Here is a 24414-nt window from a genome sequence, read left to right as displayed (position 1 = left end):
TAATTTTGTATCCTGCTACTTTACCAAATTCATTGATTAGCTCTAGTAGTTTTCTGGTAGCATCTTTAGGGTTCTGTATGTATAGTATCATGTCATCTGCAAACAGTGACAGCTTTACTTCTTCTTTTCCGATTTGGATTCCTTTTATTTCCTTTTCTTCTCTGATTGCTGTGGCTAAAACTTCCAAAACTATGTTGAATAAGAGTGGTGAGAGTGGGCAACCTTGTCTTGTTCCTGATCTTAGTGGAAATGCTTTCAGTTTTTCACCATTGAGGACGATGTTGGCTGTGGGTTTGTCATATATGGCCTTTATTATGTTGAGGAAAGTTCCCTCTATGCCTACTTTCTGCAGGGTTTTTATCATAAATGGGTGTTGAATTTTGTCAAAAGCTTTCTCTGCATCTATTGAGATGATCATATGGTTTTTCTCCTTCAATTTGTTAATATGGTGTATCACGTTGATTGATTTGCGTATACTGAAGAATCCTTGCATTCCTGGAATAAACCCCACTTGATCATGGTGTATGATCCGTTTAATGTGCTGTTGGATTCTGTTTGCTAGTATTTTGTTGAGGATCTTTGCATCTATGTTCATCAGTGATATTGGCCTGTAGTTTTCTTTCTTTGTGACATCCTTGTCTGGTTTTGGTATCAGGGTGATGGTGGCCTCGTAGAATGAGTTGGGGAGTGTTCCTCCCTCTGCTATATTCTGGAAGAGTCTGAGAAGGATAGGTGATAGCTCTTCTCTAAATGTTTGATAGAATTCGCCTGTGAAGCCATCTGGTCCTGGGCTTTTGCTTGTTGGAAGATTTTTAATCACAGTTTCAATTTCAGTGCTTGTGATTGGTCTGTTCATATTTTCTATTTCTTCCTGATTCAGTCTTGGCAGGTTGTGCCTTTCTAAGAATTTGTCCATTTCTTCCAGGTTGTCCATTTTATTGGCATAGAGTTGCTTGTAGTAATCTCTCATGATCTTTTGTATTTCTGCAGTGTCAGTCGTTACTTCTCCTTTTTCATTTCTAATTCTATTGATTTGAGTCTTCTCCCTTTTTTTCTTGATGAGTCTGGCTAATGGTTTATCAATTTTGTTTATCCTTTCAAAGAACCAACTTTTAGTTTTATTGATCTTTGCTATCGTTTCCTTCATTTCTTTTTCATTTATTTCTGATCTGATTTTTATGATTTCTTTCCTCCTGCTAACTTTGGGGTTTTTTTGTTCTTCTTTCTCTAATTGCTTTAGGTGCAAGGTTAGGTTGTTTATTCGAGATGTTTCCTGTTTCTTAAGGTAAGATTGTATTGCTATAAACTTCCCTCTTAGAACTGCTTTTGCTGCATCCCATAGATTTTGAGTCGTCGTGTCTCCATTGTCATTTGTTTCTAGGTATTTTTTGATTTCCCCTTTGATTTCTTCAGTGATCACTTCGTTATTAAGTAGTGTATTGTTTAGCCTCCATGTGGTTGTATTTTTTACAGATCTTCTCCTGTGATTGATATCGAGTCTCATAGCGTTGTGGTCAGAAAAGATACTTGATACAATTTCAATTTTCTTAAATTTACCAAGGCTTGATTTGTGACCCAAGATATGATCTATCCTGGAGAATGTTCCATGAGCACTTGAGAAAAATGTGTATTCTGTTGTTTTTGGATGGAATGTCCTATAAATATCAATTAACTCCATCTCATTTAATGTATCATTTAAAGCTTGTGTTTCCTTATTTATTTTCATTTTGGATGATCTGTCCATTGGTGAAAGTGGGGTGTTAAAGTCCCCTACTATGAATGTGTTACTGTCGATTTCCCCTTTTATGGTTGTCAGTATTTGCCTTATGTATTGAGGTGCACCTATGTTGGGTGCATAAATATTTACAATTGTTATATCTTCCTCTTGGATCGATCCCTTGATCATTATGTAGTGTCCTTCTTTGTCTCTTCTAATAGTCTTTGTTTTAAAATCTATTTTGTCTGATATGAGAATTGCTACTCCAGCTTTCTTTTGGTTTCCATTTGCATGAAATACCTTTTTCCATCCCCTTACTTTCAGTCTGTATGTGTCTCTAGGTCTGAAGTGGGTCTCTTGTAGACAGCAAATATATGGGTCTTGTTTTTGTATCCATTCAGCCAATCTGTGTCTTTTGGTGGGAGCATTTAGTCCATTTACATTTAAGGTAATTATCGATATGTATGTTCCCATTCCCATTTTCTTAATTGTTTTGGGTTTGTTATTGTAGGTCTTTTCCTTCTTTTGTGTTTCTTGCCTAGAGAAGTTCCTTTAGCAGTTGTTGTAGAGCTGGTTTGGTGGTGCTGAACTCTCTCAGCTTTTGCTTGTCTCTAAAGGTTTTAATTTCTCCATCAAATCTGAATGAGATCCTTGCTGGGTAGAGTAATCTTGGTTGCAGGTTTTTCTCCTTCAACACTTTCAATATGTCCTGCCACTCCCTTCTGGCTTGCAGAGTTTCTGCTGAAAGATCAGCTGTTAACCTTATGGGGATTCCCTTGTGTGTTATTTGTTGTTTTTCCCTTGCTGCTTTTAATATGTTTTCTTTGTATTTAATTTTTGACAGTTTGATTAATATGTGTCTTGGCGTATTTCTCCTTGGATTTATCCTGTATGGGACTCTCCGTGCTTCCTGGACTTGATTAACTATTTCCTTTCCCATATTAGGGAAGTTTTCAACTATAATCTCTTCAAATATTTTCTCAGTCCCTTTCTTTTTCTCTTCTTCTTCTGGAACCCCTATAATTCGAATGTTGGTACGTTTAATGTTGTCCCAGAGGTCTCTGAGACTGTCCTCAGTTCTTTTCATTCTTTTTTCTTTATTCTGCTCTGCAGTAGTTACTTCCACTATTTTATCTTCCAGGTCACTTATCCGTTCTTCTGCCTCAGTTATTCTGCTATTGATCCCATCTAGAGTACTTTTAATTTCATTTATTGTGTTGTTCATCGTTGCTTGTTTCATCTTTAGTTCTTCTAGGTCCTTGTTAACTGATTCTTGCATTTTGTCCATTCTATTGTCCATTCTATCTCCAAGATTTCGGATCAACCTTACTATCATTATTCTGAATTCTTTTTCAGGTAGACTGCCTATTTCCTCTTCATTTGTTAGGTCTGATGGGTTTTTATCTTGCTCCTTCATCTGCGGTGTGTTTTTCTGTCTTTTCATTTTGCTTATCTTACTGTGTTTGGGGTCTCCTTTTTTGCAGGCTGAAGGTTCGTAGTTCCTGTTGTTTTTTGTGTCTGTCCCCAGTGGCTAAGGTTGGTTCAGTGGGTTGTGTAGGCTTCCTGGTGGAGGGTACTAGTGCCTGTGTTCTGGTGGATGAGGCTAGATCTTGTCTTTCTGGTGGGCAGGTCCACGTCTGGTGGTGTGTTTTGGGGTGTCTGTAGACTTATTATGATTTTGGGCCGCCTCTCTGCTCATGGGTGGGGTTGTGTTCCTGTCTTGCTAGTTGTTTGGCATAGGATGTCCAGCACTGTAGCTTGCTGGTCGTTGAGTGAAGCTGGGTGCTGGCGTTGAGATGGAGATCTCTCGGAAATTTTTGCTGTTTGATATTATGTGCAGCTGGGAGGTCTCTTGTGGATCAGTGTCCTGAAGTTGGCTCTCCCACCTCAGAGGCACAGCACTGACTCCTGGCTGCAGCACCAAGAGCCTTTCATCCACAGGGCTCCTTAATTTGGGATGATTGGTTGTCTATTCAGGTATTCCACAGATGCAGGGTATATCAAGTTGATTGTGGAGCTTTAATCCGCTGCTTCTGAGGCTGCTGGGAGAGATTTCCCTTTCTCTTCTTTGTTCTCACAGCTCCCAGGGGCTCAGCTTTGGATTTAGCCCCGCCTGTGCGTGTAGGTCGCCGGAGGGCGTCTGTTCTTTGCTCAGACAGGACCTGTTTTTATTTTTTAAGAGCCCCTATCTTTTAGAGAAAGGTACTGAAATACTAAAACAATATTATGTCTGGGATTTGCTTCAGAATAATGTAGGACCTCCTAGAGAAATGGAAATAAAAACAAAATTAAACAAATGGGACCTAATGGAACTTAAAAGGTTTTGCACAGCAAAGGAAACCAAAAACAAGACGAAAAGACAACCCTCAGAAAGGGAGAAAATATTTGCAAACGAAGCAGCTGACAAAGGATTCATCTCCAAAATTTGCAAGCAGCTCATGCAGCTCATGAAAAAAACAAATAATCCAATCCAAAAATGGGCAAAGACCTAAATAGACATTTCTCCAAAGAAGATATACAGATTGCCAACAAACACATGAAAGGATGCTTAACATCACTAATCATTAGAGAAATGCAAATCAAAACTATAATGAGGGGCTTCCCTGGTGGTGCAGTGGTTGACAGTCCGCCTGCCGACGCAGGGGACACGGGTTCATGCCCCGGTCTGGGAAGATCCCACATGCCGCGGAGCGACTGGGCCCGTGAGCCATGGCCGCTGAGCCTCCGCGTCCGGAGCCTGTGCTCCGCAACGGGAGAGGCCACAGCAGTGAGAGGCCCGCGTACCGCAAAAAAACAAACAAACAAAGAAACAAAAACTATAATGAGGTATCACCTCACACCAGTCAGAATGGCCATCATCAAAAAATCTACAAACAATAAATGCTGGAGAGGGTGTGGTGAAAAGGGAACCCTCTTGCACTGTTGGTGGGAATGTAAATTGATACAGCCAATATGGAGAACAGTATGGAGGTTCCTTAAAGAATAGAACTACCATACAACCCAGCAATCCCACTACTGGGCATATACCCTGAGAAAACCATAATTCAAAAAGAGTCATGTACCACAATGTTCATTGCAGCTCTATTTACAATAGCCAGGACATGGAAGCAACCTAAGTGTCCAATGAGAGATGAATGTATCAAGAAGATGTGGCACATATATACAATGGAATATTATCCATATAAAGAAATGAAATTGAGTTATTTGTAGTAAAGTGGATGGACCTAGAGACTGTCATACAGAGTGAAGTAAGTCAGAAAGAGAAAAACAAACACTGCATGCTAACATATATATATGGAATCTAAAAAAAAGAAATGGTTCTGAAGAACCTAGGGGCAGGACAGGAATAAAGACGCAGACGTAGAGGATGGACTTGAGGACCCGGGGAGTGGGAAGGGCAAGCTGGGACCAAGTGAGACAGTGGCATGGACATATATACACTACCAAATGTAAAATAGATAGCTAGTGGGAAGCAGCCGCATAGCACAGGGAGATCAGCTCAGTGGTTTGTGACCACCTATAGGGGTGGGATAGGGAGGGTGGGAGGGAGATGCAAGAGGGAGGAGATATGGGGATATATGTATATGTAGAGCTGATTCACTTTGTTATAAAGCAGAAAATAACACACCATTGTAAAGCAATTATACTCCAATACAGATGTTAAAAAAAAAATATGTGGGAGTAGAGGAGTGGGTGGGAGTATAGATGAAACAAAATTGGTCAAGAGTTGATAATTGTTAAAGATTGGTGATGGGCTACTTTTGTATTCGTTTAAAATTTTCTGTATGGAAAAGCTAAAAATTTTAATGTCAATTAAAAAGTAATCCATATTCGATTAAAAAATTAATTTAAAAAGTACTTTTAAAAGTAATGAATATGCAATTTTCATTGTTTTGTTCAATGCTATTATCTCAAGAGTCTGGAAATATCTTGACATAATAATAATTAATCACATTAACATTTACATCTGTAAAACTACAGCAATCCTTCTCACATGATGGTCCTCCCAATATGAGCTCTTCCAAAGAAGACGCTATTACACAATTTTGGCTTGAGGCCTTAAAGTTCACTTCTTATCACCTCCCCTATACGATGAAACTCTCACATTACGGGGAGCCACACAGGGGCCCGTTGTTGGAGTGCTCCTAGTAAGTCAAATGTCTGTACAGGATGTTTATATCAATTTGCGGTTTTCTTGGCGTTATGAATTTAACCCAGCTGAGTAGCTTATAGTTTAGCTTTACAGCCTAGTGCATTCTTTCTTGTCATATGTGATACTCTCATTCTATCACTGAGGAATACTGGATATGGTGAGGAAAAGAGGCTATTTACCTAGTTTCTAGAGACAGAAAAAAGATCATCTCTTTTGCTTTAACTGACTAATTGTTTGCATGCTTTATGATGTAATAAAAACCTCTGCCAGATGTTGCCCAAGGCGGACAAGGTTCAGAAGGACAAAGTACTATGTCAAAAAAAAAAGGTGCTTTTCAGAACTCTGGCTGGGTGACTTTAGAGAGACAGTTTTGTTATAGGTGCTGCTTTACTGCAACACCATAGTTGTTTCTAATTTACCCATACATAAAAAGTATCCTTTCATAAAAAACAACAAGAGTTTAAAAGTCATTTCAGATTCTGTTCCAACTCTTTTCAAAAACCAGCACAGAATTTGTGATGAGGTTGGTTGCAATTTTCTCTACCCTAAGTCTCTATCACATGGGCTGGAGGTTGTGTTGGAGGACTAATGTGTGCTTTTCAGGCTTGTAACTAAAAATGGCAGTAGATTAGGAGAATGTAAGGCTTAGTGACTGAGTGTACAAAAATATGATAATGATTAATGGGCAGGCAACACTGAACCAATACAAAATGCCTAAGAACACCACAATTAGAGAAATAAAGAAATAGGCATAGAGCAATTTTCTCAAAAGAACATAAAACATCTTTTTGCGTTATACTGGGTATTTAATGCCTTAAGTATGTAAACCATAGATATTTCCAGGAACTGATTACACATGAAATAATTAGAATTCAGTACAGATATTTTCTTCAATTACTGATAGTCATTAAGGTAGAATAGTCACTAACTGAAAATTATTATTTTTAATCACATAAAAATAGAAAATAGAATTTCTGGAGAAAAATGCTTTTTAATTTATGCAATACCTTTTAAAAGAAATTAAAATTTTAAACAACAATTAAAAAGAAAAACAGGGATAGGAACTCAAAGCAAATAAGATAAAAGGTTTACTTCCTTAGTATATAAAGAATATGAACAAAAGAAAAAGTAAAACCTCAAAAGGTAAGTGGGGAAAGGATATGATGGTCATTACCCAGAGAGAGACTAAAACTAAGTTAAATGTTTAACCTCACCATTAAAAGAACAATACATATTAAATATGTATTATATGTATTTATACATATTATATAAACAAAGAAATGTCTTCGATTTTCCATACTAAATAGTACAAAGATAAACCTCCTAATATCCAATAATCTTGTGGGTGCAATGAAATTGCCTATTTCATACCTGTACTGGTAGAAAGTAATTGGCAAGAGTTATAAAATCACTCCAAAACTTTGGTCTATCAATCCCACTTTGGGTAATTTTATCTTAAAATCACAAGAAAAAGCTATGCTTACAAAAAAATGTTCATCATAATTTCCTGTATAATAGAGAAGAACTAAAAAGCAAACAGTATACAATACAATATACAATCATGGGGAATGATTTCATACCTTCATACATGTTGTACCATCATTAAAGTAATGATTTTGAATAGAATATGGCAACAGGGAAACATGGGTATGTTAAGTGAAAACTCCAGATAAAAATTATTTGTGCGTGATTACTGCAATTTTTAAAAACATATACCCTTAAAAAAGAGACAGGGGACTTCCCTGGTGGCGCAGTGGTTAAGAATCCTCCTGCCAATGCAGGGGACACGGGTTTGAGCCCTGGTCGGGAAAGATCTCACATGGCACAGAGCAACTAAGCCCGTGCACCACAACTAATGAGCCTGTGCTCTAGAGCCCGCGAGCCACAACTACTGAAGCCCGTGTGCCTAGAACTCGTGGTCCACAACAAGAGAAGCCACTGCAATGAGAAGCCCACACACTGCAAGGAAGAGTAGTCCCAGCTCGCAGCAACTAGAGAAAGCTCCCGCGCAGCAACGAATACCCAACGCAGCTAAAAATAAAAAAATAAAGAGACAAGATAATAATAGCTTCCTATTGTTTTACTTACTTTATCGTATTATAGATTTCTTTTTAAATTTTTATAAAAATATATATTTTATAACGTATAAATATACTAAAATATAACTGAGTACTTTTTAAAATTACAAAGCCCTAAAGGAAGCCAAATACGTATTCTGTCTATGAACTCTCATTAATCCTGAATGAGTAAAGTATGAATTAATGAGACCTCTATCCTGGGAATTCTTTAAGTGCTGAAGATGTCATAAAATGTTACATATTAAGTCCTGACTATGTACCGGTTGTTTTAGATATATTTTCTCTAATTTTTACCATATCCCTGTAAAGTATTACTATCCTATTTTACACAGTACAAAACGAGGCAGACAGGTTAAAAATCTTGCCCACTGTCTCAGAGTTTCTAATGGCTAGTCAGAATCTGAACGCAGGTAAGTTTCACTCCAAAACTTAAACTCTCTTCTCTATTCACACTGTCCTTCTAGTCACAGTAAAGTTAATAAGTATTAAGGATACTGAACGAAAAACTTTATCAGAGTAAAGTATACTCTATAATTCAAATCAGAATTATTAGATTATATCTGAATGCTCACCTCCTTTAAGACTGAGTTAAAATGTGATCTCCCTGTTTTCTGAGACCGTGTTTTTGTCGAAGATCCATACCGAATCTGATTCCTCTTACTTATGACATCAGCTTTCAGCTTTGGGGGTTCCCCTTCCATAACGAACACCAGTTTTACATCCATTAGCGTTAAATATGAGATACGAAAAAATAGGTTCCTGAAATATAGAAGTTAATAATACATTAATCATCATATATTGATAGCAGAAGTCAACACAGCAGTATGACATAATGGCAAGAACATTAATATAAAATGTTATATGCAATAACATTTTATTTGTTAAGATTTTATTTTAAGTAGACTGGACTGAGAGACCACTGTGTGTCTTTTAGCAAAGAAGATTTATGATTATTCTAATTGCTATGTGGAAGCTGGTTTGGAGGAGGAGGCCAAGAGAGGAGGGAGGGAAACTAGCGAAGATTTCATCTCAGCAGGGCAGATAAGAGATATTGGCATCCGCTGAGGCAGTGCTTCTGGACATCGAGAGAAGTCTGTGAACGCAGGGTATATTCTGGAAGTAGAACTGGCAAGACTTCTGATGGACTGGATGTGTGGAGGACAAAACAGGGGGAGAATGGCTCCCAAATTTCTGGCTTTTAGTCATCGAAGCATCCTTGCGGATATGTTAAATAGGCAGCCAAGTATTACGAGTCTGAAGCTCAAAGGGTACGATGTACAAATTGTGTTATCAATATGGAGATGGCAGATCGAGACACGTTGATACATTTTAAAATCTCAAAATGTAAAACAGCAACAACAAAAGAAATGAAGTGGAAACAAAACCAAGACACCCACTGCTTACGCAATCATCTATTTATATTCTGAGCACGTTTACTCTACCTGAGGTGGGGCTTCATGACCGTCCCAATCATTTTTTTGACTGTCTGTGCTTCACATACCCAGAGACTCAGATCAACCGCAATGGTTTTCCCACCAAGACTGTGCAAGTGGACGTGTTGTTTAACAGGCTCCAGAATCTGCCACAAGTCATTCACTCCCATCCTGGTGATTATCTGCTGTTATTCGAGGCACCCTTTTCAAAAGATTGTTAAAAGACAGAAGCTCAGAACAGAAATTCAAACAGTGTATTTTGAGCTACTGTGGGGTGATTCATAAATAAGAGTATTCTTATTTCTTCCACTGGTCAGCTCTTCGGAATGAATCAAGAACACCTGAAACATTAAAAATGGTGGTAATACACTTAGTGGCTTCAAAAACACTGACACAACTAACAGATGAAAAGTTATTAACAGATTATAGCATGCTGAATTTGTCCTTAAAATCCACTCATGTCACCAAATATGTTTCTCTATAGTACTGAAAAATAGTTATTTTTAAACCTAATGTAACCAATGTCAAGGGCTGCCTTGTCCCTCCTCATTCTTTCCTCTTTTCCACGCAGTCTTTAGCAGTGGCTGAGAATAAAATTTTTCACATGGTCACATTAGTATTGCATGAAATTTGGAAAATAAAAGGAAAAATTACCTCCATCTTAAAAGGTGGTAATTGGCTTCTCCCACCTAATAAGAGCTAACAAATGCAGAGACGGGTAGAAAATCCACAGATGTGGTAATGCATATTTGTCTTCTTGAGAATTCACTCCTTGATTTACATACCTAAAGAGAGAATAGGACTAGTCCTCTATCATAATCAGGAAAAACAAAAAGACAAAAGCAAGGAAGAATGCAAACACACAAACAAACAAAAAAACACAAAAGATTAAGGAAGGAAAACTGATGGAAAAGTAGGGAGGGGGGAGATAGAAAAGGAAGAGTTGAAGGAATACATTATTATTATTTTTTTTTAAAGAGCATTGGCTTTTTAAATTGCAAGGTCATGCATGTTCACTGTGGGAAAATAAAAAATCTTTTAAAAGAAAAATATTTTAAAATCACCTATAGTTCCACTATCCAAAGAAAACTGATGTTAAACTCTTTTCTATGTACATGACATTTTAAAAACAAAATTTGCTTAAACCCTGCTATTGTAACCTGCTTTGGTATTTTCTACACGCCAGTTTTTCCTTATTAAACATCTATAGCTGTTTTTCTTTTCCTTTGTTATTATTTGATAAAAAATATTATGTAGCATTTGCATTGAAGATTCAGTCTATGTAAATGTCTGACTATGTATCATCTGAATAATGACCTTAATTCACTCTACAAACACAAGGTAGGATACAAGACATATTAAGACAAAAAGCTATCACCACAATGTAAACCCATTCTAAATAAAATGTAACTGTATTGTCTGTTCCTTTAACAGGGTCCATAGTAAAAGCAAATGTTTTCAAATTGTACATGGCTACAAAGAAAATAAATGCTGGAAATGCGGCTATCTGTCATTTTCTCGGAGCTTTTCTGAATCTTAATTTTAAACGTGGTCAGTGTAACTCTAAGTAGTACTTTGTGCACTCATTTTTATGAAAAGCTGCACAAATATTTGCCGATATGTCACTTTAGAAGGAAAATTATAGATTTAAATACAGGGAAGAAAGCATTAGGTAGTAATGGGGTTCCAGTGCTACTATAGTCTACTGCACATCAAGAAGGCCCACAGATTGAACGTGGGTGGCACCGTGACATGGATTCAGAGTCAAGATTTTACCTCTTTGTTAGTGAAAAGTTGTAGTAAATTTTGGAAAAAGAGCTGGGGGCACATGTATTCCCTAAAGCATTATTATGAAGGGAAACAAACCTTTTAAAGTGTTAACCACTAGGACTTCTCTGGTGGCGCAGTGGTTAAGAATCCGCCTGCCAATGCAGGGGACACGGGTTCGAGCCCTGGTCCGGGAAGATCCCACAAGCCGCGGAGCAACTAAGCCCGTGCGCCGCAACTACTGAGGCTGCACTATAGAGCCCGTGCTCCGCAACGAGAGAAGCCACCGCAGTGGGAAGCCCGCGCACGGCAATGAAGAGTAGCCCCTGCTTGCTGCAACTAGAGAAAGCCTGCGTGCAGCAGCGAAGACCAGCGCCGCCAAAAATAAGTAAATAAATAAATTTAAAAGAAAAGAAAAAAATAAAGTATTAACCACCACAACATATAAAATTCAGAAATAGAAAGTTTGAGGGGGAAGTTCTTATTGATAATTGTGTTTCCTTTTATTTGTGACTCACTCTGGATACTGGAATGTGTTGCTACTGAAGGAAATTAAGCGACTTCTCTCTGGAGGAACCTTATTATAACTGATCTTGGTTCATTTAAATTTGACCCTGACGCTAGCTGTCAAATTTTTAAATGCAGGTATCTTCCTGATTTAGCAATAGCTCTCCTAGGAATTTACTTTAAGATATGCTCTTAAGTGCTTACAGATTTATATTCATTGTAACATTGTTTATAATAGACACTGGGAAGAACCAAATGAGCACAACAGACATATCTTTAAGCAAATTATGGTATATTCAAACAATGGAATAGATGATGCAGCAAATAACAATGGATGCATCTATCTGAACTGATGAAATAATCTCCAAGTTCTGAAATGAAAACAGGTACAAAATAGGTTATTTATTAGGGATGACTTAAGTTGAGAGATGTGGAAAATTACTCTTTGTGTTGTTTATTTTTTAAAATAACTATATGCTTGTATTACTTTTCAACTTAAAAAAAAAAGCTAAAGAATGTGGCCCTATCTATAAAGGGTTGGGCAAATAAACTAGAAATCTTTAGATGGTTTATGTCTTGCCTAAATATTAAGTAATGAAATATGGACACAGTTCATGGGTCAATTAAAAAGCAATGTTCTACATATTCATGAGTACCTGAATATCAAATATGACTTCAGTATGTTATTTTAAGGATAAGAGATTCATTTTTTCTGGTTTCCTCCAGAATGCCTAGGAATGAGTTCTGTGGTCTTAGGCAAGGCGCATCTTTTCTCTGGCCCTTCCATGTCTAAAGTTCAATCCTTCCTACCATGTCTCTAATGCTTCATTACATAAGCTGACTACACATATATAAGTGAATAGTAAGAATAAAGACTGTTGCATGGTGCAGTGTTACCATGGCACACACAAACACATATTCATGTATAGGACTGTGATGTACATTGTATTCCTTCTGAGGGTGATGGAAAAAAAAAATTGGAGAAACACTAATGAGGTAGACTCAATCTTAAAAATTGTAGTCCTCTGGGCTTCCCTGGTGGCACAGTGGTTGAGAGTCCGCCTGCCGAAGTAGGGGACACGGGTTCGTGCCCCGGTCCGGGAAGTTCCCACATGCCGCAGAGTGGCTGGGCCTGTGAATCATGGCCGCTGAGCCTGTGCGTCCGGAGCCTGTGCTCCGCAACGGGAGAGGCCACAACAGTGAGAGGCCCGCATACCGCAAAACAAACAAACAAAAAACTGTAGTCCTCTATTTCAAGCACATTTGGAACATTTTTAAGGATCTTAACGGAATATATTATTCACTGGGGCAGCCATGCCTGGAAAAATAAAAATAAACCCAAAACTGATTCTATTAATATTTTAAGATTCCCACAGATTGGATCCCTTAAGCAAGACAAAGAGGGCTTTTAACTAAGCCCATAAGTAATGTCTTTAATATAATATGATCATTACATTTAAAACTTATTCATGTTATTTTAATTTCTTTTGTCAGAAATAAACCTGGTTTAAAGAATGAGCATCCCAGGACTTCCCTGGTGGTGCAGTGGTAAAGAATCCACCTGCCAATGCAGGGGACACAGGTTCGAGCTCTGGTCCGGGAAGATCCCACATGCCGCGGAGCAACTAAGCCCGTGTGCCACAACCACTGAGCCTGCGCTCTAAAGCCCGCAAGCCACAACTACTGAGCCCATGTGCCACAACTACTGAAGCCCGCACACCTAGAGCCCGTGCTTCACAACAAGAGAAGCCACCGTAATGAGAAGCCCACGCACCACAACGAAGAGTAGCCCCCGCTCACTGCAACTAGAGAAAGCCCGCGTGCAGCAACAAAGACCCAATGCAGACATAAATAAATAAATAAACAAATAAATAAATAAATAAAAAAGAATGAGCATCTGTGGTTATGTTACAGAACAACTAGCACTGGCAGCTGAACAGATATGTACCTAGGACATCTATTTTGGCTATTCCTTTATTATAATATGAGCAAAGACTACAAAACTGTAACAACGGCTGCTTAAGCACAACTAGTATGAAAAACGCAGGCAAAAAGAAAAAAAGGTCTGTAACAAAATTATCATTTAGGTCCCAGAAAGTAAAAATTACTATCTCTGAGCTAAGGTTTTCTCTTCTCCACTTTCCTTAGTTATGTGACATTTTCTAGGAAAAAAAAGTCTCTTTCATTGACAGTCTTCCTGGTCACCATATTTTTTTCTTCCAGTTTTAATGAGATACAACTGACATACAGCACTGCTTAAGGTTCAGTTGTACAACATAATGATTTAACTTAAGTACATCATGAAATGATTACAGTAAGTTTACCACATCCATCATCCCATAAAGATACAAAATTTAAAAATGTTTTCCTTGTGTTGAGAACTCAGGATTTGCTCTCCTAACAACTTTCACATATAACATACAGCAATGTTAATGATATTAATCATGCTGTACACGACACCCTTAGTACTTATTTATTTTATAACTGGAAGTTTGTACCTCTGACCACCTTCATCCAATTCCTTTTTAAACTACTTTGGTACCTTGACCTAGAGTCCCAATATATCTACTGAAATGCATTTGAAAAAGGTTAAAAATCTCTCGTGTCGGGGCTTCCCTGGTGGTGCAGTGGTTGAGAGTCCGCCTGCCGATGCAGGGGACACGGGTTCGTGACCCGGTCCGGGAGGATCCCACATGCCGCGGAGCAGCTGGGCCCGTGAGCCATGGCCGCTGAGCCTGCGCGCCCGGAGCCTGTGCTCCACAATGGGAGAGGCCACAACAGTGAGAGGCCCGTGTACCGCAAAAAAAAAAAAAAAAAAAAAAAAAAATCTCTCGTGTCCCCCAAGCATATTCCTATAAAGTAGTAATGCTCTGCTATGTTTCTTTCATAACCATGAAAGAATTGCTGCTATTGTGAAACGTGCTTTTCTCCACTGTTTTCTCTGAATGATAGTACCCAAGGGACAATTTTTAGGAGCTAGCCTCTGTCTCTAACATGCCCCAATGAGTCTTTTTTTTTTTTCTTTCTCTTGGTAACTTACCGTTAATGAATTTCCATTAGACCTTCTTGAATAACTGCAAGACTTTATATAGTCTTAACTAAAAAATAATATTAGAACTATGCCAAGCAACACTATTTAAAGGATTGGTGGCAGGCATAAGAACTAGAAAGTTAACAGAAAGACTCACAGGAAGATCATTTTTAGAGTCAGAGAGGTGAGTCTCCTTTGAATACTCTATAATGAAGAAACTTCTCTTCACTTTCCCTCTTTAATATTTATCCCTCATCATCTGACAACTTCTCCAAATTCTTGATAAGAACATCTAATCTCCTACTTTACATAGATGCATAATATGCATGTAATTCTTGACTCCACCATCTCTCCTCAAAACTGTTCTATCCCTAGTCATTGCCAAATATCCAGTTGCTCAGGCCAGAAACCTAGCAGTCATTCTTGATTGTTCTCTTTACTTCACTCTCTAACAGCAACTTGATCAACAAGTCCCCTGTCTCCAAAACACATCTTAAATCCCCGTTTCTAAAGATACTCTTCTAGTGCCTGAAGTCTGCTAACTGGCCTCTCTGCTTCTACTTTTTGCCACCCACGCAATCATCCTCCCCATAGAAGCCACAATGATATTATTTAAAAATCTAAAACATATTTAAAAATCTTCATCTCTCTGGTAATGGACAGTGAATTTCCTTAAGGGTGACATAACTTCTGTTTGTTACCAGTTAATTTACTTCATTTATGGTGCTATCTTATAGTCAGTTGTAAAATGCAAAAAATATTAATGTAAAATTACAAAGCATTCTAAATGTAATACATTCTTTTAAAATACTATTTTAGGATTATCTTCAATAGATCTACAACCTAAGGTCTTTGTGCTCCTTTTGAAAATCACTTGTAAAGCAGAATATTAAACAAATACCTCAATAGTTCTGAAAGGGTAAAATTATGGGAAATATCTTATGAAAAATTACACCATGTGTGTGTTTGGTTTTTTTGGCTGTGCTGTGTGGCTTGTGGGATCTCAGTTTTCCACTCAAGGACTGAACCTGGGCCACGGCAGTGAAACCCCAGAATCCTAACTACTAGGCCACCAGGGAACTCCCCATAACATGTTTTAAGGATGCACTTAATCTAAAATGTCTATTTCCACGATCTATTATTTCCCATTCCTTGTCACTTTCTTTGCACCAGCCCTTCCTTTGAAGTGATGTTAAGTAGCAATGGTAAGACTGTAAAAGCATTTAAAGTTCCCAAAGGCGACAGAATGCAACAACTTTTAAGATATTCAAGTACAACTACACTCAAAGATAGAACAGATGGTTCTTGCATGAGGTCATGATCAACCTGAAAAGGTTGCTTGAAAATAGCTCAGCATTAAGTAAAATTTAAAAATACTACACATAGCAAGCTCACCCCAAACTGTGTATAATTTTATCTTCCATTTTTATTTTAATAGGTGAAATTTGAAATTTTTTATGATGTAAGATTTAGTGAGTCTCTTCTCCTATCTTTCATAATGTAATGATTTCACTGACATCAATCTGCTCATGCAATCAATGTATATTACATATATTTTAAAAAGTCTCCTAATATAGTTCTTAAGAACTAATGTGATGCAAGAATACTTATGTGAATCAACGAAGTCAGAACAACCCATAGCAAATAACTTTATAGCCTACTAGTGGTTTCAATTTATATGCTTTAGTGAAAGAGCATTGGACTTGGGATAGAAAACCTAAAATTTTGATCTTGGATATACACTGACTAGCTGTACAACCTTGGGAGGACATTTAACCCATCTACAAAATGAGAGGTATTAAACCAAAAGAATTACAAGATTCTGATGTCTTTCGAATCTCATCAACAATTCTGATAGCTTGGTATTAAAAACAAATCACTCTATTTCAGATATTATTTCTTGGTAGAAAGAACATGAATTTCTAGTTTAAAAAAAGAGCTTAAGAATCCCCTTCAGGTTAAAACGAAACCAAATCCTTTGATGTAACCATATGGTACCCATAAATCAATTTATGCTCCTAAAACTTCCTTAAAAGCTAATAAGCTTTATTGGTTAATTATAAAACTGAATGAGGTGAGAAAAGCACAGAACCTTGCTAATTCCACTAATGAATCAAATTTAAAGAACATAAAAGAGGTAAATGGTTTGATATGCAAAAATATACATTTTATTAAACTAACAGCTTTCCAGTTTTATTTCAGTTTTAAGCAGAAACATTAGAAACAAATTTTTTTAACAATAAAGCAGGAACTACTTTAAATTTCCCAATTCCCATGCAGATGACTCTATTTCATATAAAGTTAGGTAAACTGTATAAAGCTTATTTCAATTCAGGATTGTATTGTATAGGACTTACCACGTAATTTCAGTAATTAATGCTGTGTTTATTATTTCTTCAGTTTTATTTTCATATGAATTTAGCTTAAACTTTGAAGAATAATATAACACAGGCTTAAATTACTTGTTATTAATAAATATTTATTAAATGCCTACTATTTACCAGAATTCTTCTTGGTGCTGGAGATACAATATTGAAAGATCAAGCCCTGCATTTAAGGACCGTGGTTAGGTGAGATTAGAGATAAAAAGGGAATTATAACAATGTGACAAGTACAGGCACAGAAGTAAGGCTAGAGAACTATAGGAGTAAATAGAGCTAAAGAAGGTATCCTACCTAGTGTAGGGCACCAAGGAAGACTTCTTAAAAGAAGTGACATATAAGCAGAGACCTCCCAGCTGTGCTTCCCATCTTTTACCCACAAGGACCACTTGGGCCAGATGTCGTAGCGTTTTCACCTATTTTGACTATGTCATATGTGTATCATGGCAAAGGCCAGGAAAGGAACATATACTTGATCATCTTTAGAAGTAAAAGGGTAGGAATTTCCTTACTGGAGACCAGAAGTTTGACATCAATTTCTTCGGGGGTGTTCTGGGTTAGCAGTAAATCCCCCTTTTTTCCATCTAGAAAGGAAGATTTTGGGGTATAGAAAGTATATTACGTGAAGGGCTGCCACGTGAAGAGCTGTGTAAAGACAGAGGCGGTAGCTTAATGTCGGGTTGAGAAAGCGCTGAAAGCTAAGCCAAGGACCTTAAACTTCTTTAGTTCCGATGTTTATTGAGAGGGTTTGTAATGTAGGCACGCGCCAGCGGAAAGAAAGATTGTAAATAAACAACCACAATGCCTTAAGATAACTGCTATAATGGAAGTATTTCCAAAACACAAAGTTAACACCAAAAAAGAGGAACACCCAAGTGTGCCCAAGGGGATCAGGGAAGGCTCGCCCAGGATGGCCTTGAACCAGGCGTGGGAGTGTACCCCACGGTGCCCGGGAGAAGGACATTCGGGACCCAGCGGCCTCGGCACGGCCGCCAGAGCGCGGAGCCGCGGCGGACAGCTCCCACGCGCCGGGGCGAACCGCAGGGACTGGGAGACTCCGGGCTCGGAAAGCAGGGCTGAATCCGGCCGGGAGCTTCGGACTGCTGTCCTCCTGGACCCAAAGGGAGCCTTTTGGGAGGAGGGGGCGGGTGCGACAGGGACACGAACACAGAGCTCGCCCCCAACCCAGACTGCAAAGGAGCCAGTGGACGGACCCGGGCGGTGCCGTCTCTCCACCGTTCTGTGGGACTTACCGGGCCAACCCTTCCTCCTTGGTTTTGAAAGACGCCCTTCCGTGATTTACCAGTTTGGCCTGAATCTTCACTACTGCTGTCTACAAGTTTCTAAATTTTCTCTTCTCAAAAAATAAGAAAAAGAAAAGGAAAGACTTTCTCTTTCCTTCCCCAAGCAAAGTCGACCGTTTGGCGCCTAGCACCCTGCCCCGGAAAGCTCCTGGGGAGCACTTCGAATTCGGTGCCTTCTCGTCCATGGCCCCGCCTCTTCCGGGAAGTGACTGTCCCCTTTCCGGGACTGCGGCCGTACGCTCGGCTTCTCGGGCTCCCAGCCGGTCGCTGTACGCATGGGTGGAACTGTAGTCCTGGGGCTCCGAGCTTTCTTCACTTTCACTTAGGCAAATCACCCGCCCCGCTCCCCGCGTCCCGCTATCGCCGAGCCCTAAGCTTCTACAAGCTTTCTCCGTCCGCCCAGGGGCACTTCCGGCCCTTCTTAGACTCCAGTGGCGCGAAAAACCCCGAACTGCGCACGCGCGGGCGGAGTCCCGGCGGGAGGGGGGGCGGGGCGCAGGCGCGGAGTGTCCCGCGGTGGGCGCCGGGGCGGCCGGGCTGCTGCCTTCTCCCGCTGTGGGCGCGCAGAACCCCGCGGGCCGACGGCGGCCGGCCGACGCCGAGACGCCCCTCGGGTGGCTTTAGCGTCCTGTTGCGCCACGGCCGCCCCGCCGATCAGGTTCCTTCGGGAGACTTCGACTTGTTCGAGGTAGGGTGAGGGCGCGCGCCGTCGCTCTCCCTTGCTGCGGGTCCATGCCCCTCCACCGCACTCGTAGCTGGCGCCCCCAGCCCACCTGGTGGCGGCCGGGTCAGCGAAGCTGCTACAGTGTCTAGGGGGCCCGGGCGGCCCGGCCCACGGCCGGCGGGGATCTTCTCGCCCTCTCCGCAGGCGGCACAGGTCCCCTCAGCCGCGGGAAACTTGCCCGTGTGTCCGCTGGGCTCCGCCCTCGAGCGGCTCTGGCGGCGAGGCTTGCCAATGCCGGCTCGGGCTGCGGGACCCGGCGCGCGGCCCAAAACGGCCCTTTAGGCTTTGACGAGGGGCTTGGGGGGTATAAGGGTCGGGGGGTGAGGTTGGGTTCGGGAATCGGGCTTTTATCACCCGTTTGATGGTACCTCGCAAGTAGCAACTTAAGAATGTTTAAGAGATGTATGTAAGTATTACTTAAATTGGATTTGCTGCTAAAATGCCAGTTTCATGAGAACGCAAACTCTTCTGTACCTGGAAGAATTAAATTATGATGTTTGGAGGTTTTATGATGTTATTTCTTTTCCCTGATTTTCTCGTGGAGATGAGCTGGAGAAGAATCACTATTGGGAATTGCGGAACACAGGACTCAAGGGTAGAGAAAGGGCTTGAGAGGATCCTGGGATAATTCCTAGAAAGAGCAACTATTTGCTGTTTAAACCCTGAAGACAGAACTTATGTGAGTGCTTACTGCTCTGTATATTTCATGAGGAGACGATTACAAGCGAGTGTTTTGAAGACAAGCTACTCTGGAATGTATATTCAAAAGAAAAAGAGTCCAAATTCGCTGACGGCTTTTAGACGTCTGCTATGTAGTCTTTTAAAATGTTCACTGGCACATGCACTTGCTTGCAGAGAGTTCCATGGGTGCATGAGTGGAGAGGGACCATATTGGAACTACTTAGATTTACTTTATCTCGTTCTTTTACTGTGTGAAATATGCAGAGTAATAATTTCCTATGAGAATGTGTATTTACAGTTGTGTTGTTTTTTTTTTTTTCTTGAATGGCTGTAAGTACAAAGAAGTTTGGAGATTACTAGAATATTGCTTAAAAAACATGTTTTTGTGCAAGACAGAACCAGTGTTAATGTGACCCCCGACAAGTCGGTACCACCTCTGCAAATATCAGTTCCTTTTCTGTAATTGGAGAAAATAACATGGTCCCTAACTCACAGGATTCTTAAATATGTGAGGGTGGGGGGATAGAGAGAGAGAGTTAGAGTTTTATCTCTGTACCTGTCTATAATTAGTATGAAGTATTTAGAATTGAGCCTGGCAAAAGTCAGCACAAATGGCATATTAAAGTGGTTACAGTGAAAAACCAGTTTCATTCTCAAAAGTTTATTTTACAGAGTATATTTTACTGAGTGCCTGGATGTAGAATTTTGTGTAAAACCTGCCTAAATCTTGACTATCATATTTAGACCTAAGTTAGGAAAATTAATCAAAGCCGTACTTGGCTTACTTTCAGGAATTAATAAATAACTCAAAATTTTACCACAATAGTATGCATTATATTTAAGGCATAATTAAATGTCACAGTTTTATATATATATATATATATATATATATATATATATACACACACACACACAAGTCCAGATGACTGAGGGTCAAGTGTAGATACTTATATTAATGTTAGTGTTTTGGATTCACTAGTTAATGAGATACATCTTTCTCACTAAACATAGTTTCCCTGGTGACCAAATTCAGAACACTTCCTGTGGCTTTCTTAGCTCCACTCCCAAATCTGCCTCTACTGCAGAGTATATTTTATTGCCTATGCCCTCTCTATCTCAGGAGCACTTAAAACTCAGTGTTTTCAAACAACATAAATGTATTATTTATCCTCCTTCCTTTCCAAACCTGCTCAGTCTACTGATAATGGCATTTAGTATTAAGAGTAAAGGTTGTTTCCGAAAATTAAACACAAGGTAAAATTCTATAAAGCAAGCCCAAGTTTTAATTGGCTTGAATAAGTAATATTAGAGGGACATATCACATTATAATCCTTTATGTAGTTTTATACATTAACGAAGGATGGACAAGAAGATGAACAGCTTAATATCCAATTTCACTGCCTATAAATAGTCAAACTTGGTTAAACTCAGTTCATACCATGAGGAACCTGGACATTAAAGAGGTTTGACTTTGGGTTTTGACAACCTGGGTTTGGATCTAGGCTCTGCTAAGTTATAGCTACATAAGTCTGAGTATCTTTTAATTGAGCCTCAATATCCCCTTTTGTAAAATAAGGACAATACTTAGAAGGATGTTGAGGATTAAAGGAAAGGTTTGTACCTCTTAATCCCCTTCGGGTATTTCATCCCCAACCCCTCCCTCTGGCAACTACACGTTTGTTCTCTGTATCTGTGAGTCTGTTTTCATTTTGTTTTGTTTCTTCTGTTTTTTAGATTCCACATATAAGTGAGATCATATGGGTATTTGTCTTCCTCTGTCTGACTTATTTCATTTAGCATAATACCCTTTAGATTCACCCATGTTGTTGCAAATGGCAAGATTTCATTTTTAATGGTTGTGTAATATTCCATTGTGTGTGTATGTGTGTATCACACCTTTATCCATTTATCTGTTGATGGACACTTAGGTTCCTTCCATATCTTGCCTATTGTAAATATTGCTGCAGTGAACATTGATGTGCATGCCACTGCTTTTGTTCAGCACCCCTTATCCTTTAGAGACTGGTCTCTTTTGCCCCTATTCTTACTCTCTCTGTTTCGTTTGTCTTCTATACTGAGGTCACAGGGATTTTTTAAAACATAAATCTGAGTGTTCACATTTTATTATCTGAAGTGCTGTGCTTAGTACTTCCTAGTTTTGCTTATCTGGAATTGTTTGATGGATGGCCTAATGACTTTTTTCACTTATTTATATTATTTATTATCTATTGCATCTCACATTACTTCATGATATATTCCAAGTAGTGTGCTTAATTAATTCAGTACATTAAAAATGAGGTGATATAATGCAGAATGAATTTGTCTGTGGTGGTGGGAGAAGTGGAATTGGGAATGAGGTAAGTAGTCCATGGCAGATTCAGAAGCAGCAACAGTTTGCCTTTTCTTGACCATTGTTTTCTATTAATAATTCCAGTTCTGTTATGACTGTTCTCACTGCTGTTAACCCCTACTTTGATATGAATGGGAAGTGTGAATCACTACATACTCACAATAAATTTGAAAATTTAGAAATTTCTAGTCCTTTGTTAAAATGCTTTTGGTCTCTATCAAATTTCCTATGTACATGCTTGCTGTAATTAACCCTTGGTGATTGATTTTTCTTCTTGAACTTTTTTTTTATTGAGAATCTGCATATTTGTTACTGTTCCTGCTCTGATGGAGTTTGCTTTCTGCGAGGGGGAAATGATATGTCCCTTAATTTTAATTTTTTTATTGTAAATAAACAAATATTAAAGACCATGAAGAGCTTTATGGATATATTGAAAATCCCAGAGGAGTTTTTTTTTTCTATTTTTATATATTGCAGGATATTAAAAGTGTTTTTCTTTGCATCTGTTTATATGTCTCTTTAGCCTATTAGAAACAATTTTACTATTGTAACCTAAAATTAACTCTCAAGACATTCATGTGTGTTTTTAAAAATCCATTATCATTAAATTACAAAGTGATTCCTATTTTAAAAGGTAGGATCCTTCAGTGTCTGTTAGATGCAAGTTACCATGGCAACCTAACAGCAAACTGCAAATCCCAGGCTAAGCACAGCAAATAAAAAACATCATTGTCACGTAGCACACTGTCTTCCGTCTTGTATAGAATCTCACATTCGTTGTGAGGAGCTAATCACATTTACCTTCATGCCCCTTGCTCCCCCCAATTTTACCTGAAAAACTACCATTTTCTAATGGTAAAATACTAAAATCAGTCAGCTGATGTGTCTGCTAACTGCAAGGTCATGTATTAAGCATTAATAAAAACAGTGTCTAAAAGAGCATTTAATGTTGGGAAAACCAAAAAGTAATGTGTCTTCTTTGCTCTTCTATAATAAATAAATTACTGTAATTGAGAAAGGAATAGAGGTGTGGGTGGGAAAGAAGGGAGTGTTGGGAAAATAATAGCCTGATGGTATTCTAGGGAACTTAAATTAGCAACAAGCTGAAACTAATATACATTAATTCTTGCTATTAAATAATTTGAGAATTGTTTGATTTTCAAGTTCTGACTTGTGTAAGAGATTCAAAATAAACATTATTTGTAAAAAAGATGGTGAATATTATGTAATTGTGACTGTAACACTAGTACTGTCTCAAAAGGCATTTGTTAAGTGTCCTTCTTTGGATGTTAACTAATATACCTTTTAAGTGGTATTTGATTTATCATGATAAATTAGGTTCCTTATTGCCTTCAGGATAGGATAAAGTCCCAAGTTTTTTAATGTTGTTTACAACAGTTCTTCTCAGACTTCAATGTGCCTGTGGGTCACCCGAGACCTTGTTAAAATGAAGCTTCAGATTCAGTTGGTTTAAATTGAGGCCTGAGATTCTGGGTATCTAATATGTTCCTCGGAGATGCAGATGGCTGCTTGATGGTCCTTGGACCACATTTTGAATATCAAGTCTACCAGTCATTCTATGGCTGGCTTCTTCTCTGCTGCCCTAACTTTATTACTGGTAGCTATGCCTTGTCCTTTATGGCACTGTGTCATGGACATGCTTATAGTATCCCCTACAGTAGCAGTTTGCCAAGTGTGGTCCAGGGATCCATGAGACTCTTTCAAAGGGTCTACAAGACCAAAATTGTTTTCATAATTATTGTAAGATGTTATTTCCCTTTGTCATGTTCATTCACTTGTGACTGTACAATGGAGTTTTCCAGAGGTTACAGACATGTGATGATGCCATCGCTCTGGCGACTGATAGAATGTGTACTTGTATGTTGCTTGTTTTAAAAGTTTTTCAGTTTTAATTTATAATATGGTAAATATTGGTAGATTTAAACAAAAGCTCTTTGAGGTCCTTGGTACTTTTTAAGACACCACAACCTTTGAGAACCGCTGCCCTATGGTTTTTTTAGGCCATGGACACAAAGACTCACATCTAAAACTTTACCAGAGCTCTTTCCATAGCTTACGGTGGCTGTTCAGTTAGGGTGGGAGTTTCAGCCCCCCACGTGGACACTGCAGTGGGGTGGCCTCCTCACCTTTCTGGGCAGTGGTAAAAGGCCTCCTCTGACACCATCCAAGGGGGAATGGGAGTAAGTAGCATCCTGTTACCTCCTGTTGGGGGTGGACATCTAAGTTCTCCACCTGATGCCATCATCATGGCTCCCTACTTGGCCTAC

General features: G+C 39.0%; 2 protein-coding genes across 3 annotated transcripts in view; one reads left to right on the top strand and one right to left on the bottom strand.

Annotated features, from left to right (window-relative positions):
- GEN1 (GEN1 Holliday junction 5' flap endonuclease) overlaps positions 1-18500 on the bottom strand; it is a 34806-nt gene extending 16306 nt beyond the window's left edge. Inside the window, exons 1-3 of the mRNA XM_082672645.1 lie at positions 18321-18500; positions 9391-9583; positions 8521-8707 (exon numbers count right to left, since the gene is read on the bottom strand). Of these exons, the coding sequence (XP_082528771.1) occupies positions 8521-8707; positions 9391-9551 (348 nt within the window). The 5' untranslated portion in view covers positions 9552-9583; positions 18321-18500. The remainder of the gene's footprint in view (positions 1-8520; positions 8708-9390; positions 9584-18320) is intronic.
- Positions 18501-18899: 399 nt separating this feature from the next.
- The window catches only part of SMC6 (structural maintenance of chromosomes 6), a 71520-nt gene continuing 66005 nt past the window's right edge, over positions 18900-24414 (top strand). For both annotated transcript variants that reach the window (XM_082672351.1, XM_082672350.1), the window contains exon 1: positions 18900-19059. The gene's annotated coding sequence lies outside the window, so the exon portion shown is untranslated. The remainder of the gene's footprint in view (positions 19060-24414) is intronic.

This window comes from Grampus griseus (assembly GCF_964374135.1).
Source record: "Grampus griseus genome assembly, chromosome: 15".
Classification (NCBI taxonomy): domain Eukaryota; kingdom Metazoa; phylum Chordata; class Mammalia; order Artiodactyla; family Delphinidae; genus Grampus; species Grampus griseus.
The sequence above is the reverse complement of the archived record's forward strand: the minus strand, read 5'-3'. Positions and strand labels throughout refer to the sequence as shown.